This window comes from Nerophis lumbriciformis, linkage group LG01, assembly GCF_033978685.3.
Source record: "Nerophis lumbriciformis linkage group LG01, RoL_Nlum_v2.1, whole genome shotgun sequence".
Classification (NCBI taxonomy): domain Eukaryota; kingdom Metazoa; phylum Chordata; class Actinopteri; order Syngnathiformes; family Syngnathidae; genus Nerophis; species Nerophis lumbriciformis.
In genome coordinates this window covers 61,363,244-61,383,120 of record NC_084548.2, presented here as the reverse complement: position 1 = coordinate 61,383,120, position 19,877 = coordinate 61,363,244, and the positions used below count along the sequence as shown (strand labels likewise).

Genomic DNA, 19,877 nt, shown 5'->3' with positions numbered 1-19,877 from the left:
TGTCAATAATGTTTGGTTCCAGCCACTGTATACGACGAGTGTTATGGCGACCGTTTGTCAATAAAGGTTGTTGAAAAAAAAAAAAGGTTACTGCGGCGAAAGAGGGCGCGGTTTCGCTGACGTCACAAGCCAGTCCTGCGGAGGAGAATATCATCACGTCATAGCGCGGGCACACTTACAGCAGACACTTGCCTTATCGCCTCTCAATATCAACAACAAGCAAAAATGGTAAGCGTTTTTCCCCCTCTCCTAATCCCTTCTCGTCACGGCGGCTTAAACATGTTTGATTCCGTTGAAGAAAGGCGAGTTTCTTCGTTTATTACATGTTAAGGATGGATGACCGTTTCACCTCGGCGGGAAAATACTATCATGGCGTCGAGCCTCCATCTATCTGTTAATGCGTTATTTCACGCGATGACACAAGCGTATATCAGCGTTTTGTCATCAATTTATTTCATTCGCGTTGATGATATTTCTGCTTTTCGACGTCGAGGCGCATCATGAGCGAGGACAAAAGAACATAAAATGGATGGAGGGTGATTTAGACTGAGAATGAGGCCTTTTTCCTCCCTGCAACATGTCCGACCGACTAATCCTTCCAGCAGTAATCCCAAACACGCACTTGAATGTTTGCCATTGCAGCAAATAATCAATACGCAGTTTTTCAAGGGATGTAATGCGGTGTGATACGGACATATATATCATTATAAAGGTGATTGTATATGGCTAAGTCTATATAGGTATGTGTGTAAAAATATAAAAACTAATTGTTTACATTAAGGGTGTCCAAAGTGTGGCCAAGGGGCCATTTTCAGCCCGCGGCTTAATTTTTAACGGCCCATGACTAGGGATGTATATCGAGTAGGGCGGGGCGATATACGAGTTTGTAAGATGTATCAGTATATTTTTAAACAAGATATGATTTAAGAAAATATCCATATAATTTATTTCACGATAAAATTACCAAACGCCGCTTATTTGTGGTGTTCCTTGTTCGGCTACTAAACCCATAGACAATAGTGCTGACATTGCACGTCATAATGGCACTATTAACCAGTCATTTTAAACATTTGACTCATACCTTTACAAAATAAACACATTTGAAAAAACAAGTGCAACTGTACTTATTTGCACAAAAGTGTTAACATTGTATTTCCATGGCATATTGCATTGTAAGTAGTTCCACAGCAGTTTCTATCCTGTTCTTACCTTATCTCATTGATCTCATCTCATACTGTATGTGTGTTGATGTGTGCGTACTAGGGCTGGGCGATATGGCCTTTTTTAAATATCGCGATATTTTAAAGGGGAACATTATCACAATTTCAGAAGGGTTAAAACCATTAAAAATCAGTTCCCAGTGGCTTATTTTATTTTTCGAAGTTTTTTTCAAAATTTTACCCATCACGCAATATCCCTAAAAAAAGCTTCAAAGTGCCTGATTTTAACCATCGTTATATACACACCCGTCCATTTTCCTGTGACGTCACACAGTGATGCCAATACAAACAAACATGGCGGAGAGAACAGCAAATTGTAGCGACATTAGCTCAGATTCAGACTCGGATTTCAGCGGCTTAAGCGATTCAACAGATTACGCATGTATTGAAACGGATGGTTGTAGTGTGGAGGCAGGTAGCGAAAACGAAATTGAAGAAGAAACTGAAGCTATTGAGCCATATTGGTTTGAACCGTATGCAAGCGAAACCGACGAAAACGACACGACAGCCAGCGACACGGGAGAAAGCGAGGACGAATTTGGCGATCGCCTTCTAACCAACGATTGGTATGTGTTTGGCATTAAAGGAAACTAACAACTATGAACTAGGTTTACAGCATATGAAATACATTTGGCAACAACATGCACTTTGAGAGTGCAGACAGCCCATTTCAGGCGCGCTAAGAACATATATTTTTCCATGATATCAGCACTCAGGTTAACCATACCTAAATAGACACAAAATACTGCATTACACAAGACTACCCGAATGTACTCGAATGATTGAAAAAAATTAATGTTTTTAAGCTAAATTATTGGTAAACAAAGTTTACGTATAATAATTTACGTAAAACCGCGAGTAATGAATACAGTTTTCATCAATTAATATATTCTGTAGACATACCCTCATCCGCTCTCTTTTCCTGAAAGCTGATCTGTCCAGTTTTGAAGTTGATGTCAGCAGGCCAGGGAAGCTAGGGTCTTTATCGTTGGAAATGCATCTGCTTTGAGTGTCGCAGGATATCCACACATTCTTGCCATCTCTGTCGTAGCATAGTTTTCATCGGTAAAGTGTGCGGAACAAACGACTGACCATTTCGTCAGCTTTCCCCACAGCCTCGTATTTTGAACAAATTTCGTCCAATTTCTTGCCACTTTCGCATCTTTGGGCCACTGGTGCAACTTGAATCCGTCCCTGTTCGTGTTGTTACACCCTCCGACAACACACCGACGAAAGTGAGAAAATGGCGGATTGCTTCCCGATGTGACGTCACAACGTGACGTCATCGCTCCGAGAGCGAATAATAGAAAGGCGTTTAATTTGCCAAAATTCACCCATTTAGAGTTCGGAAATCGGTTAAAAAAATATATGGTCTTTTTTCTGCAACATCAAGGTATATATTGACGCTTACATAGGTCCGGTGATAATGTTCCCCTTTAAGGCCATATCGCGATACACAATATATATCTCGATATTTTTGCCTTAGCCTTGAATGAACACTTGATCCATATAATCACAGCAGTATGATGATTCTATGTGTCTACATTAAAACATTCTTCTTCGTACTGCATTAATATCTGATACTTTAAAACTTTCATGCAGAAAAGGAAATCACAACAAAAAAAAAATCACTATTTTTTTTCATACGGTGTTGATCTGGAAATGTTTGCCTCTGCATTTTGATGGTGTGGGCGTGTGGCACCGAACGGAGATATTGACGTGTGGAGTACGTAAATATTGTTTTTAATATTGTTATTTTGTTTGTTTAAATGTGCTATATAAATAAAGTGGATTAGATTGAGTGAGCACTCTTCATTCTCTAGCAGGGGACTTTTCAAATGATGCTACATAATAGCAGTAATGCTACTTTTTATAGCAACTCTTTTGCTCCACACTTGACAAATGACGGTTGTCTGTTCGACATATTCCCGCTTGAAGCCAAACCAGCGCCAAACGATGGACTCCCTGCTGTTTTTTGGGGGAATTAATTCTTCCTTCATTTGTTACCAGATTCGCACCTTCTTTCGCTCGTATTACCGCTAGCATCACAGCTAACGTTAGCCATGCTGCTACGTCTCTGCTCCGAGATGGCGTATACGTATGTGACGTATGTCGTAATAGTATGTGACGTGTGTAAGAAGGTGCGCTTGCTGTCTGTGAGAAGGAGAGACAGGAAAGAGTAGGAAGAGCCTGTAGTGTAATGCCCGCAGCTAAAAACAACTGCGTGAGAACGCATACTTGATATCACGATATAGTCATTTTCTATATCGCACAGAGACAAACCCGCGATATATCGTGCATATTGATATATCGCCCAGCCCTAGTGCGTACACATGAAAAACATAACAAATACATGAACATAACAATGAACAGAGTTGTACTTTTTAGATGTCAGGGCCCTATGCAATATGTACACATATTCTTAATATAGTATACATTTTAACTGACCGTTATTTGACTATGTTTGTCTTTTTGTAGGTGGCTAAAATACACGGTGCTGCTGACCGCCGTCTAACGTTACGTTACTGTGTGTGATACATTGACTAACGTAACGTTATGTATAGGTACCTCATGCAACCCTGCTTAAAAAAAATCACTTGACAAAAAGTATGAATAAGGTAGCGAACTGCAGTGGACGCAACAGATTGCCGTGTTTGCAATGACGTTATAACCATAGACATCTTATAAGTACACGCAGCGTTGGCTGCTGTGACGCGAGAAATTCGGCCGCCATCTTGAAGTGGTGATGAGGAGCCGACAAGCAGCCTAAACTGACAGTTGACAGGTAGAAAACAAAGATGATGTTCAGCGTTTTCCTGCTCAAATGAGCGGACTGTTGAAAATAGGAATCGGGGGGATTACTTTTCACAAGTAAGATTTAACATTAACGTGCTATTGTTTGTATTTTGTGAAAAGAATATTACCACAGAGTTGAGAAGGAGCAAAGATCTTCAATAGTACTGAAATCATAGCCGCTATCAAACAAGAGTATGACTGTATAGAATTGCTTGCCAATTAAATTAATTTCATTTAAAAATGTCATACTTGAATAACATAAAGTTGAAATAAATGATGAAGATAAAGATTGTAAAACAGAATTTGGTTTTATTCTGAATCCAGTGAAACAGATTGGTGGTTTTAGCTGATATAAAGACTTTCAGGTGTATATATATGTTTATGTTTAAGTATTTGGCAGGCGCTTTTATCCATAGCGTCATACATGTAAAACAATCACTGTAAACATTATCATTTAAGGAAAGAATGTAATACAAAATATCAATACAAAGTGTCAAGACAGAATAAACTTTCTGCTTCTGCAGTAACAGAGATACAGTCTATAGGTCCCTAAGATATATAGATATCTAATGTATTCATACATTGTTTATGTAGGATATACGCATGTATATATAACCTAATCATATTGTCCAGGGTGTACCCCGCCTTCCGCCCGATTGTAGCTGAGATAGGCTCCAGCGCCCCCCGCAACCCCAAAAGGAATAAGCGGTAGAAAATGGATGGATGGATATTGTTTCTTGACTTGTCCAGGGTGTACCCCGCCTACCACCCGAATGCAGCTGAGATAGGCTCCAGCACCCCCCCTCACCCCGCGACCCCGAAAGGGACAAGCGGTAGAAAATGGATGGATGGATGGAATTTAAAAATAGCTGACCCTTTTTTTCCCCCTATTCTCTGGGATTATATTCCCAGTTTTGATCTCGGACGTCTGGTCACTTATAGCATATAGGAATATTCTATTACTGTTAAGCAAACTATGAATAATAAAACACGGCAAAACATGTGTCCTTTATCATAGCTACAAGTATGACAAAAAACTGCGTGAAAATCAGTGGTATTCAGTGAGGTAAGATGAATTAAATGCGCTGACAGTTCATTGCTCCTGCCAAATTAATTGCACTGAGTGGAGCGGATCACCACTCCAAGATGGCGGCCCCGCGTCTCGTCAGCGCCAGTAGGCAGTAGCGGCCGATGCTGCGCCTACTTAAAAGATGTCTATGACTAAACCCCTCCCCTTACTCCTTCCAAGACGTATAAGAACATCCACGATTGGTTAGTTGTTTACTGTGATGAGTCACGATTGGTCAGGGACAGGCCAATCAGAGGCAAGATAGGGCGCGTCATCGAACCAGGAAGGGAAATCAAAAAGTGCCTGCCTGCAAATTTATTTTTTTATCTGAGTTTGAAACATTTTGTATTATTTGCATAGCCATGTTATTTATTTTACTTAGAAATAATATTTTTCTATTTTATCTATGTTCTGTGCTACTTAAAACCGTTTTTTTTCTGTGCTGTTAATACCCATCTTGACTAACTGGGTTAATAAAAGTGCCACTGACCGTTTACAGTACAGTTGTCATTCACTTCCATTTCACTGAATATCGCTGAAAAATGAATATCTTTTATGTATACTTTCACCGAAAAACATATCGAGTTATATATCGAATATCGAGTTTAAGTAAAAATATATCGAGATATACTTTTTCGTCCATATCGCCCAGCCCTTGAACCGAGTACCAGTATGTTTTAGTACCGGTGCCTAATTGGGTCGGTCCCCCTGTACCCTGAAGATTCTGGACTAATGATACTGCTATCGGTATTGTTTTTATCCAGCTGACCGTCATAAAAATGACACGCTGTTATGTTCGGTTCAAAACATAAGAAGTGGACTAAAACAGGAAAACTGTGTTTTTCTTTAAAACGGTCATTGCTCAAAATAATAATGAATCAAAAGTGTTGTTGTTATGAATTATTGGCAAGGCAACTTTATTTATATAGCACGTTTGCAACAATTTTTTAATTGGACCAAAGTGCTTTACAGGTTAAAAAGTATAGATAAAAACAAAACAAACAAACATAAACAATGAATGTGCTAAACAAGATAGTGCAAAAGCAATACGGTAAAAGGGCTAGAATAAAAAGTAAAGTTAAAGTACCAATGATTGTCACACACACACACACACTAGGTGTGGTGAAATTATTCTCTGCATTTGACCCATCACCCTTGATGACCCCCTGAGAGGTGAGGGGAGCAGTGAGCAGCAGCGGTGGCCACGCCCGGGAATCATTTTTGGTGATTTAACCCCCAATTCCACCCCTTGATGCTGAGTGCCAAACAGGGAGGTAATGGGTCCCATTTTCATAGTCTTTGGTATGACTCGGCCGGGGTTTGAACTCACGATCTCAGGGCGAACACTCTAACCACTAGGCCACTGAGCAGGTTAAAATGGCAAGATAAAAATAATGAAATAATAAAAGTGCGACAAATTGACCTATTTAAGGTTCAAATTACTTAATCAAATGCTAACACGGCTAGCTTGATTACATTACGATAGCACATACAAATATGCATGAAAACACTCCTACAGACATCACACATGGGACGGTTTAGTAAGCAAGAATTATTTTAGTTATATTGTAAAACTTACAAATGCAGAATCCATACAAGTACAAACGCTATGGACGACTAGAAGACACTTTCGGTCAAAAAGCACTAAATGGATGGACACTGCAGCATTTGCAATGAGCAAACTCGTCCAAAAGATGGCACCATGGCACAAACAATAACACACTATTTCAGTGTATCCGGTTGTTTAGTTGTTGTTTTTGTTGACTATTTGCTTTATGGCCGTCAGTAAAGAAAACTTAGGTTGCACCGTTTTATAAGCCGCAGGGTGTAAAGCGTAGGAAAAAAGTAGCAGCTTTTAGTCTGGAATTTAGGGTATGTTTTAACCATAACCATCTTCGAGTCGCTTTCTGACCGTCTCTTCAGATTGCGCCGTTTTGTGGGCGGGTCTTATTTACGTGCATCCCCCTCGACAGCATCTTCTCCCCGTCATCCATCCGCTAACAACATAAAACTGCCTCGCAGCCTTTTTTTTTCTTTTAAACTGTCACTGCTCAAAATAATAATGAATCAAAAGCATTGTTCTTATGAATTATTGACCTATTTAAGGTTTAAAACTATTTAGTCGAATGCTAACACGGCTAACTTGACTACATTACGATAGCACGTATAAATATGCATGGAAACACTGCTACAGACATCACACATGGGACGGTTTAGTAAGCAATAATTGTTTTAGTTATATTGTAAAACTTACAAATGCAGAATCCATACAAGTAGAAACGCTTTGGACGACGAGAAGACGCAATGGCACTTGCACTTCCGGTCGAAAGCTCAAAATAATAATGAATCAAAAGCATTGTTGTTATGAATTATTGAATTATTTAAGGTTAAATTATTCAATCAAATATTAAACTTTTGAAAATATTCCATATTTGTGTTTGCTATATCTAAATCGAGAGTTTCTTTGACAAAGGGAATACAACATGAAAAAATTAACAGATATATCTGAAGTTGATGTAGAGATTCAAGCATTGAAAGTAAAAAATAAAATAATATATAATAATAATAATAATAAGTGTGATTTTCTTTAAACTTGTCATTGCTAAAAAAAAATCTAAATCAATGTTGTTATGAATTATAGACCTACTCAAGGTTCTAATTACTTCACATCCAATATTCCACTTTTAGGGAGAAATATTGCATATTTAGAGTTATTTTTGATTTTTTTTAACAGAAAGGGTTAAAAAAGTATTTTTTTTAACTTAAACTATATCGACGGATACATCTAAAGTTGATGATGAGATTTGAGCGTTGAAAGTTAAAAAAAAAAAACTTTTTAAAACTTTTATGCCTGAGACCCTTTTTGTTTCTTCTTTTTGGCACCAATTCCTCTTCGGGTTTTGTTGGTTTAGCTTCCATTGTGCTTTCCTCCTGTGCAATGTTGTTGACGTGCAGTTCTTACTAACCCTAACCCTAACCCAAATGTTTTCTCCCCCTTCACCCCACAGCGTGAGTGTATCTCCATCCACGTGGGTCAGGCTGGTGTCCAGATTGGCAATGCATGCTGGGAGCTGTACTGCCTGGAACATGGGATCCAGCCTGATGGACAGATGCCCAGCGACAAGACCATTGGGGGTGGAGATGATTCCTTCAACACCTTTTTCAGTGAGACCGGAGCTGGAAAACACGTCCCCAGAGCTGTTTTTGTGGACCTGGAGCCCACAGTCATTGGTAACGCCTTTAATTTTAAACAGTAATACCTCCATTTACGAGATTAATTGGTTCCAAGACCGAGGTCGAACCTCTAATTAACGTCCCCCATTGGTGCTCAGCCCCTCCTAAACATCACACTTTGAACATTTAAGATGCCTCCAACATAATAGAATGTAGTGTAAATAATTACAGTAGTTTTATGAAGTAATGTAATAATGATGTACAGTATTTACTGTACCTCGGAGTGCAATGTTGGCTTCATTATATGCCTCCGTAGTTACAGCAGCAGTTCACCCTGACTCTGCCCGGACTGTTCAGGGTTTCCTCTTCATGCAATACAATAATTCGCCACGGCAAAATAAAAGCCGCCACACCTCAAAAGTTTTTTGTTTTTTTTTTACGTGAAAACAAATTTAAGTACAAAACCCAAAACCTGTGAAGTTGGCACATTGTGTAAATCGAAAATAAAAACAGAATACAATGATTTGCAAATCCTTTTCAACCTATATTCTATTGAATAGACTGCAAAGACAAGATACTTAAAGTTTGAACTGAGAAACTTTGTTATTTTTTGCAAATATTAGCTCATTTGGAATTGGATGCCTGCAACATGTTTCAAAATAGCTGGGACAAGTGGCAAAAAAGACTGAGAAAGTTGAGGAATGCTCATCAAACACTTATTTGGAACATCCCACAGGTGATCAGGCTAATTGGGAACAGGTGGGTGCCATGATTTGGTATAAAAGCAGCTTCCATGAAATGCTCAGTCATTCACAAAAAAGGGTGGGGCGAGGGTCACCATTTTGTAAACAAATGTGTGAGCAAATATTTGAACAGTTTAACAATAACATTTCTCAATGAGCTCCTGCAAGGAATTTAGGGATTTCACCATCTACGATCTGTATAATCATCAAAAGGTTCAGAAAATCTGGAGAAATCACTGCACGTAAGCTGCAAGCCCATGACTTTCGATCCCGCAGGCGGTACTGCGTCAAAAAGTGACATCAGTGTATAAAGGATATCACCACATGGGCTCAGGAACACTTCAGAAAACCACTGCCAGTAACGACAGTTAGTCGCTACATCTGTAAGTGCAAGTTAAAACTCTACTATGCAAAGCGAAAGCCATATATCAACAACACCCGGAAAAGCCGCTGGCTTCCCTGGGCCCGAAATTAATCTAAGATGGACTGATACAACTTCACTGGTTTAGGGTTTTGTAATGTATTGTATAAATGGATCCTGTGCATCCGGAAAGTATTCACAACATTTCACTTTTTCCACATTTTGTTGCATTACAGCCTTGTTTCAAATAGAAGAAATACATTTTTGTCCTCAAAATCCTACACAAACTATCCCATAATGACAATGAGATTTTCTTTTCAATTTTTTGCAAATGTATCAAAAAAACAACAAGTTAAAAAAATGACATGAACTTTGTTGATACACCTTTGGCAGCAAATACAGCCACAAGCTTGGCACACCTATCTTCGGGCAGTTTCACCCCTTCCTCTCCGCAGCACCTCCAGTTGGATTGGAGGCCTTGGTTTTCATCCAGGATTAAGTCTCTAAACAGGAGTGCAGTCTCCAATAACGCCAGAAAACGATGCTAGATTTTTTTGCTAGTCCTTTTTAATAAATTAAAAGTCACTAAAAGGCTTCTTAAAAGTGTCTAGAAACTTCAACTACAACAAAGTACATTGTACAATAAACAGCAACAATTTAAAAAAGGGTAAAACAATATAAGAAATAATATATGTTAATAGTAATTAATAATAACAAAGATTTGTTTTTAAATGTATATATAATAATTGTTTAGCCTTTTTAAAGAAAACACATGCATCACTGCAGATTATGCAAATAATATGATGATGTCATACTGACCACGCCCCTATTGCCACAGGTAACCCTGCTGTTGTGTCATGGTGCGTTTCGCTCGCATGACATACAAACGTTGGTCGTTTATACTTAAAGAATTCTGCAGTATCTCCTTTGAGCTGCCTCTCCGTCAAACACACCATCAGCAGCTTCCTCATATTTTCATGGATACATGTTCAGCCATTTAAATATTATTAGAACATCTATGGCTGACACAAAAGATGACTCCTGCTTCAGTAAAGAGCCGAGTCTGCTAATTAGTCCGTCATATTTGTAATGATTCCTTTCTTTAATTCAGTGAATATCATCCGCTTCCTCTTCTCAGCCAGGGCGGCCCCGCCCTACAGGCAGAACTATTCGTTGCAGGGGGCCTCGTTTTGCGTCACTCAGCGCATGTAAAATGTCAATGAATGAATGACCGGTCATATGAAATTTTACCACACACGTATTCTTAGCCGCTTCCTGCTCCGTCACTGACAGGAATATTATGGCAGGTTTCCCCACATAGGTACACTAGCTCCTGTGGTGCACAGCACTAGTCTTCATTTTTAAGTCAGCGGTACCGTGTTCAAATCCCAGTCAGAGTTCATAATGTTAAATGTGTTATTTTGCACACACAAAAAATATATTGATCAATTTCTGTCAAGAGACGGCAGGCTTGGTGCAGGAAAACATGATTTAATGTCCAAAAAATCAAGAAAAAACACAAACCAGGAACCAGGAACAGAGAACAGGAACCAGCAAACAGGAAACACAAGACAGCAAGTTGCAAACAGTCCACAGCATACAGCTAGTAGCTTACAGCAAACAGCGACAACGACAATACTCCAGCACTGACTGGAGGGCAAAGTAGGTCTAAATAGCAGCTGGCTGATTGACACCAGGTGTGGCCAGGTGCCAATCAGCCGCAGCTCAGGGGAAACAGCGCTCAGGGAGACGAGCAGGAAACTGAACCAAAATAAGAGCGCTGACAGGAAATAAAAACAAACAAAGGAAAAACCAAAACATAACTAAACTGTCAGTGACAAACCTGACAATTTCTTTACCATAAATACGTTTTAGTAAAAACACGCATCAAAATAAATTCAAGTTTGATTCAAAAGTATAAAAACAGTTTCACATATAGACCGCAGATATATACGTTGTGAAATACGTTATTTAAACAGAAAGATTTTGTAAATCTTTATTTACATACCTTACTGCCGTGTCTGTAACACGGCAGTAAAACGGATGATCAAACAAAACAGAAGTCATGGTCATGGACCCACAAGCTAGCTCTCCAATCAGCTAAACAGACGCAAAACTCTACGGTGACGTTTTGCTTAATTTATTTGTGAAAGTGAAACAACACAAAAAGAACGCCAGTTAATAATACCTACGCAGACACTCGTAAACGTGTTTACATACTAGCTATTTCTAACAAGGCCAGCTTGATTGCATTACGATAGTACGTACAAATATGCGTGAAAACACTCCTACAGGCGTCACACATGGGACGCTTTAGTACCGTATTTTTCGGATTATAAATCGCTCCGGAGTATAAGTCACACTGGCCGAAAATGCATAAGAAAGAAAGAAAAAAACATATATAAGTCGTACTAGAGCAGGGGTCGGCAACCTTTACCACTCAAAGAGCCATTTTAGATTTAGACTTGGACTTAGACTTCCTTTTTATTGTCATTCAAATTTGAACTTTACAGCACAGATAAGAACAAAATTTCGTTACATAAGCTCATGGTAGTGCAGGATAAAAAAGCAATAAGGTGCATATAAAAATAAATAAATATATATATGAAATAAATAAATATATATAAATAAATAAATGGATTACTGTACAGATAAATATATTGCACTTTTTCACATGCGTCCACGTTTATGGATGTATGTTATATTGTCTTTTTTATTCCAGCGAGTTAATCCATTTTGACCCGTTTCACGAATTCAAGAAAACAATGGGAGTCTCAAAACTCTTTTGAAATTTAAAATTAAATAACACTGCATACAATTTTTTTTTTGCTTTGTGCTATGTATAAACCAGACACGCGGCCCGTGAGGCGTTATTTCGCGAGTTCTATATGAATGGCGTTTAACAGCGTCATACATGCCAACCCTCCCGATTTTTCCGGGAGACTCCCGACATTCAGAGCAACTATTCTCTCGAATGTCTGCTGATTTTCACCCACACAACAATAATAAGGGCGTGCCATGATGGCACTGTCTTTAGCGCCCTCTACAGGCTGTATAAACAGCGTGCCAGCCCAGTTACAGTACATGTTGTATGAAGCTTCTGCAGACACACATAAGTGACTGCAATGCATACTTAGTCAACAGCCATACAGGTTACACTGAGGGTGGCCGTATAAAACAACTTTAACACTGTTACTAATATATGCCACACTGTGAACCCTCACCAAACAATGACAAACACATTTCTGGAGAACATTCGCACCGTAACACAACATAAACACAACAGAACAAATACCCAGAATCCCATGCAGCACTAACTCTTCCGGGCTACATTATACACCCCCGCTACCACCATACCCCCCCCCCCTCCCCAATACAAATACACGTACCGTTACACCCTTAGGGCTGGGAGGCTCCAAATAAAATTCTTCCTAGAGCCCCGGTTTAGCTTCCTTCACCCACTTTCAATTTATATCCATCTCTTGCTATTAGTTAATGCTAGCTATAAGCTATGTGTTGGTGGCATCTTACGTTGTTCCCTCTGCCATTTATTACGCCCCCTGGTGGTGGGGAGACTTGTAACTCACATGTTTTGCTCGCGACCAAAAGAAAAGAGGCAGCCCGTGTCTCAAAATACTCGTAAGTGGAGGCCGTTGTTTCCTGGAATGTCACAGCCTTACTTATGTCGACAAACTCCTTGAAAGATGAGGTGCGCTCTGGGACTTACCGCCAGCTCTTCCACCCTGAGCAGCTGATCACTGGCAAGGAGGATGCTGCCAACAACTACGCCCGTGGACACTACACCATCGGCAAGGAGATCATCGACTTGGTGCTGGACAGGATCCGCAAACTGGTGAGGAACTTTGACAACTTATTTGATATCATGCTGATACTAAGGCTGGGCGATAAAACAATATCAATATGTATCACGATAGACACTTAAACGATATAAATAAGTGCCCCAATGATCCTAGGGGCTATGTTGTCTGGTAGGGTCGCCTCGGGAGGAGCTAGACCAGTGGTTCTTAACCTGGGTTTGATCGAACCCTAGGGGGGGTTCGGCATAGCTTCTGTCGCGGAGGTCAAGACACGCCCGACTCATCGTGTAAATAAAAACTTCTCCCTATCGGCATATTATGGATACCCCCAAATAGGTAGTACCGCGATACTAATGAATCTTTTTCGGTAAGATACCGTCTCTTAAACGTACCGGTCATATAAATTCATATTATGTTTATAAACTCAGGAAATTTGTCCCTGGACACATGAGGACTTTGAATATAACCAAAGTATGATCCTGTAACTACTTGGTATCGGATTTATTTTAACAGAAGTGTAGATAGAACATGTTAAAAGAGAAAGTAAACAGATATTAACAGTAAATGAACAAGTAGATTAATAATTAAAGGGGAACATTATCACAATTTCAGAAGGGTTAAAACCATTAAAAATCAGTTCCCAGTGGCTTATTTTATTTTTCAAAGTTTTTTTCAAAATTTTACCCATCATGCAATATCCCTAAAAAAAGCTTCAAAGTGCCTGATTTTAACCATCGTTATATACACCCGTCCATTTTCCTGTGACGTCACACAGTGATGCCAATACAAACAAACATGGCGGATAGAACAGCAAGGCATAGCGACATTAGCTCGGATTCAGACTCGGATTTCAGCGGCTTAAGCGATTCAACAGATTACGCATGTATTGAAACGGATGGTTGTAGTGTGGAGGCAGGTAGCGAAATTGAAATTGAAGAAGAAACTGAAGCTATTGAGCCATATCGGTTTGAACCGTATGCAAGCGAATCCGACGAAAACGACACGACAGCCAGCGACACGGGAGAAAGCGAGGATGAATTCGGCGATCGCCTTCTAGCCAACGATTGGTATGTGTTTGTTTGGCATTAAAGGAAACTAACAACTATGAACTAGGTTTACAGCATATGAAATACATTTGGCAACAACATGCACTTTGAGAGTGCAGACAGCCCAATTTTCATCAATTAATTAATTCTGTAGACATACCCTCATCCGCTCTCTTTTCCTGAAAGCTGATCTGTCCAGTACAGTTGGAAATGCATCTGCTTTGAGTGTCGCAGGATATCCACACATTCTTGCCATCTCTGTCGTAGCATAGCTTTCGTCGGTAAAGTGTGCGGAACAAACGTCCAATTTCTTGCCACTTTCGCATCTTTGGGCCACTGGTGCAACTTGAATCCGTCCCTGTTCGTGTTGTTACACCCTCCGACAACACACCGACGAGGCATGATGTCTCCAAGGTACGGAAAACAGTCGAAAAAACGGAAAATAACAGAGCTGATTTGACTCGGTGTTTGTAATGTGTTTGAGAAAATGGCGGATTGCTTCCCGATTATTCGCTCCGAGAGCGAATAATAGAAAGGCGTTTAATTCGCCAAAATTCACCCATTTAGAGTTCGGAAATCGGCTAAAAAAATATATGGTCTTTTTTCTGCAACATCAAGCTATATATTGACGCTTACATAGGTCTGGTGATAATGTTCCCCTTTAATTTTCTAGCACTTGTCCTTAATAATGTTGACAAAATAATAGAGTGATAAATGATACAATATGTTACTGCATATGTCAGTAGACTAATTATGAGCCTTTGCTTGTTTACTTACTACTAAAAGACAAGTTGTCTTGTATGTTCACTATTTTATTTAAGGACTTAAAGGCCTACTGAAATGCGATTTTCTTATTTAAACGGGGATAGCAGGTCCATTCTATGTGTCATACTTGATCATTTCGCGATATTGCCATATTTTTTCTGAAAGGATTTATTAGAGAACATCGACGATAAAGTTCGCAACTTTTGGTCGCTGATAAAAAAGCCTTGCCTGTACCGGAAGTAGCAGACGAGTAGCGTGACGTCACAGGTTGTGGAGCGCCTCACATCCGCGCATTGTTTACAATCATGGCCACCAGCAGCGAGAGCAATTCGGACCGAGAAAGCGACGATTTCCCCATTAATTTGAGCGAGGATGAAAGATTTGTGAATGAGGAAAGTGAGAGTGAAGGACTAGAGGGCAGTGGGAGCGATTCAGATAGGGAAGATGCTATGAGACCTGATATTCAGCTGGAAATGACTAAAACAGTAAATAAACACAAGACATATATATATACTCTATTAGCCACAACACAACCAGGCTTATATTTAATATGCCACAAATTAATCCCGCATAACAAACACCTCCCCCCTCCCGTCCATATAACCCGCCAATACAACTCAAACACCTGCACAACACACTCAATCCCACAGCCCAAAGTACCGTTCACCTCCCCAAAGTTCATACAGCACATATATTTCCCCAAAGTCCCCAAAGTTACATACGTGACATGCACATAGCGGCACGCACGTACGGGCAAGCGATCAAATGTTTGGAAGCCGCAGCTGCATGCGTACTCACGGTACCGTGTCTGCGTATCCAACTCAAAGTCCTCCTGGTAAGAGTCTCTGTTGTCCCAGTTCTCCACAGGCCAATGGTAAAGCTTGACTGTCATCTTCCGGGAATGTAAACAATGACACACTGGCTGTGTTTGTGTTGCTGCAGTCGGCCGCAATACACCGCTTCCCACTTACAGCTTTCTTCTTTGCTGTCTCTATTGTTCATTGAACAAATTGCAAAAGATTCACCAACACAGATGTCCATAATAATGTGGAATTTTGCGATGAAAACAGACGACTTAATAGCTGGCCACCATGCTGTCCCAAAATGTCCTCCACAATCCGTGACGTCACGCGCCGACTTCATCATACCGAGACGTTTTCAGCAGGATATTTTGCGCGAAATTTAAAATTGCACTTTAGTAAGCTAACCCGGCCGTATTGGCATGTGTTGCAATGTTAAGATTTCATCATTGATGTATAAACTATCAGACTGCGTGGTCGGTAGTAGTGGGTTTCAGTAGGCCTTCAACTGCAATAAGAAACATATGTTTAATGTACCCTAAGATTTTTTGTTAAAATAAAGCCAATAATGCAATTTTTTGTGGTCCCCTTTATTTAGAAAAGTACCGAAATAATTTTAGTACCGGTACCAAAATATTGGTATCGTTACAACACTACCCCCAAACAATGTTCCCTCTAATTTTCCATCTGATTTGCAGGTGTGTAATTAGTTGTGAGTTCATGCACTGCGTTGGTTTTGTTCTTTGGACAAGGTGATTTTAATGCACGGTTCATTTTGTGCACCAGTAAAAAAAACATATAACTTTGTCTTGAATTTGAAAAAAATAAAATACAATTATTTTTCACTAAAGAAGGGTTCGAGGAATGCGCATATGAAGGTGGTGGGGTTCGGTACTTCCAACAAGGTTAAGAACCACTGAGCTAGACAAAGTGGCTCGGGAGAGGAAGGTCTGGGCTTCCCTGCTTAGGCTGCTGCATAGAGTGAGAAGAGAACGTCAAAATGAAGACATTGTGGATAAAAGAGGAAGACAGCCAAGACCACACCCCCTTTAGAGCACAGCTGTAACTTCCTGCCACTAAACCTGCGGAAAATAGTTCCCTATGTTTACATGTTTTCATTTATTCATCCGCTGCTTCAAATACCTAACCTCGATTCTGACCTCCTGCTAAACCACCGGTTGACGTGGCACCTCCCCTTTATCTCTAAAATCCTCCAAAAAAATTGTTGCACAGCAGCTAAAAGAATACTTAGCATCGAACAATCTTTGTGAACCCTTTCAGTCGGGTTTCATTTTCACTCTTTGCAGTATTTTCTTACCCTTTATGAAGCATTTCTTACATGTTCTTTCATTTTAAGAGCTTATTTTAATGTGATTTGACTACCGTATATTACCAAATAACCGCCCATGTCCTAATAGCCGCCCGGGTCTGGCCCCATTTTGTGAATTAACCGCCTCTTCCTAATAACCGCCTATGTCTCGCATTCATTTAGAGTTCGGAAATCGGTTAAAAAAATATATGGTTTTTTTTCTGCAACATCAAGGTATATATTGACGCTTACATAGGTCTGGTGATAATGTTCCCCTTTAAACGCCTGTCTCCAAAATCGATTTTGTGAAATAAACGCCCGGGCTTGTGGAAGACCCTTGCTTCCGGGTGAGTTCTCAGGACCATTCCAGGGAAGACATTGTCGTGAGATGGTTTAGACTTCTTTATTTTTCGGGAACAGAGTCTTTGGCGTGATTTTCAGCAGCTGCCTTTTCTTACGTGAGCACACGAATGGTTTCCTTCCGTCCGCCGTCTGCTTTTCAGCCGCACGTCGCCGTCGTTCGCCGTCGTTCGCCGTCTACTTTTCAGCAGCACGTCGCCGTCGTTCGCGTGGTAGCAGAGGATGGTTTCCTCCCGTCCGCCGTCTGCTTTTCAGCAGCCCGTCGCCGTCGTTCGCCGTCTACTTTTCAGCAGCACGTCGCCGTCGTTCGCCGTCTACTTTTCAGCAGCACGTCGCCGTCGTTCGCCGTCTACTTTTCAGCAGCACGTCGCCGTCGTTCGCGTGGTAGCAGAGGATGGTTTCCTCCCGTCCGCCGTTTGCTTTTCAGCAGCCCGTCGCCGTCGTTCGCCGTCGTTCGCCGTCGTTCGCCGTCTAATTTTCAGCGGCACGTCGCCGTCGTTCGCCGTCTACTTTTCAGCAGCACGCCGCCGTCGTTCGCGTGGTAGCAGAGGATGGTTTCCTCCCGTCCGCCGTCTGCTTTTCAGCAGCACGTCGCCTTTGGCGTGCTTTTCAGCAGCTGCCTTTTCTCCGTCTCGCTCTCGCGGTGTACTGTGCTCCGCGTCTTGCCTCTGGCTCTCCACCTCTCCTCCCGTCTCTCTACAGGGCTACTATTTGGTAATATACGGTATTTTGTTGACATTGAGGTTTTTCCATGCTTGTGTTGACATTTCCTTCCTGCCTTGATAGCTGAGGGATTATAATCAGAGGAAGTTACATTGACAATTACCAATATTTTTCTCCTTATTTTATATACCGTATTTTTCGGACTATAAGTCGCAGTTTTTTTCATAGTTTGGCAGGGCTCCAGTGCGATTTATATATGTTTTTTTCCTTCTTTATTATGCATTTTCGGCAGGTGCGACTTATACTCCGAAAAATACGGTAGGTCATTAAAAATCGATATTGATTGGTATCAAACAGTGATATCGTGATACAGTTTTCAGCCACATCGCTCAGCCCTGGTCAAAAAGTCGCATTGTTTCGGTCAAAGTCTTTGTGATGAATGAGTTTTTGTTGTGCGTGCGGTCCAGGCCGACCAGTGCACCGGTCTCCAGGGCTTCCTGGTGTTCCACAGCTTCGGGGGCGGCACCGGCTCCGGGTTCACCTCCCTCCTGATGGAGCGTCTGTCTGTAGACTACGGCAAGAAGTCCAAGCTGGAGTTCTCCATCTACCCGGCTCCCCAGGTGTCCACGGCCGTGGTGGAGCCCTACAACTCCATCCTGACCACACACACCACCCTGGAGCACTCGGACTGCGCCTTCATGGTCGATAACGAGGCCATCTACGATATCTGCCGCAGGAACCTGGATATCGAGCGCCCCACTTACACCAACCTCAACCGTCTGATCAGTCAGATCGTGTCGTCCATCACGGCTTCCCTCCGTTTCGACGGCGCCCTCAACGTGGACCTGACCGAGTTCCAGACCAATTTGGTGCCGTACCCTCGCATCCACTTCCCCCTGGCCACCTACGCTCCCGTCATCTCGGCCGAGAAGGCGTATCACGAGCAGCTCTCGGTGTCTGAAATCACCAACGCCTGCTTCGAGCCGGCCAATCAGATGGTCAAGTGCGACCCCCGCCACGGCAAATACATGGCGTGCTGCCTCCTGTACCGTGGCGACGTGGTGCCCAAGGATGTCAACGCCGCCATCGCCACCATCAAAACCAAGCGTTCCATCCAGTTTGTGGACTGGTGCCCTACTGGTTTTAAGGTGGGCATCAACTACCAGCCACCGACTGTGGTTCCTGGCGGCGACCTGGCCAAGGTCCAAAGGGCGGTGTGCATGCTCAGCAACACCACCGCCGTGGCAGAGGCCTGGGCTCGACTGGACCACAAGTTCGACCTGATGTACGCCAAGCGCGCCTTCGTCCACTGGTACGTCGGCGAGGGCATGGAGGAGGGAGAGTTCTCTGAGGCCAGGGAGGACATGGCCGCTCTGGAGAAGGATTACGAGGAGGTCGGAGTCGACTCCATTGAGGGCGAAGATGAGGAGGAAGGAGAGGAGTATTAAAAAGTTTCTCAGCAGTTCCAAATTTACTTCAAAATAAAATTGGCTCTAATTCACGTCTAACATGAAGTCGTTGGTGGTTTATACAGTGGTTGACTTGTTATATTTTTTCATATACATTTAATATCTGAGTTCAAAAAGTTGTTCTCTAAGTTAATGTGAAGTTTTTTTTTAGATTTATATGTACTTTATTTATAAAGTTCAACATGTACAAACAAACATATGGACAATAACAACCAAACTACAATAAGTAAGTTAATGTGTAGTAACATGGATGCTTGCCAGTGTGTGACGTCACTTCCTGTCAA

The 19,877-nt window shown here is 41.4% G+C and overlaps 1 protein-coding gene across 1 annotated transcript; it reads left to right on the top strand.

The window, feature by feature from the left end:
- The first annotated feature begins 95 nt into the window (after positions 1-95).
- On the top strand, positions 96-19,632 carry LOC133570641 (tubulin alpha chain-like). Its single transcript, XM_061923335.2, has 4 exons — positions 96-228; positions 8,094-8,316; positions 13,068-13,216; positions 18,592-19,632. Exons 1-4 carry the CDS (start codon positions 226-228, stop codon positions 19,570-19,572), a joined length of 1,356 nt encoding a protein of 451 aa, XP_061779319.1. The 5' UTR covers positions 96-225; the 3' UTR covers positions 19,573-19,632.
- Positions 19,633-19,877: the final 245 nt, after the last annotated feature.

Bases quoted from the DNA above. Each gene is read 5' to 3' on its own strand.
- LOC133570641 (XM_061923335.2), top strand. The intron at 8,317-13,067 runs GTAACGCCTTTA...ACTCCTTGAAAG, and splicing joins CCTGGAGCCCACAGTCATTG to ATGAGGTGCGCTCTGGGACT. The intron at 13,217-18,591 runs GTGAGGAACTTT...CGTGCGGTCCAG, and splicing joins TGGACAGGATCCGCAAACTG to GCCGACCAGTGCACCGGTCT.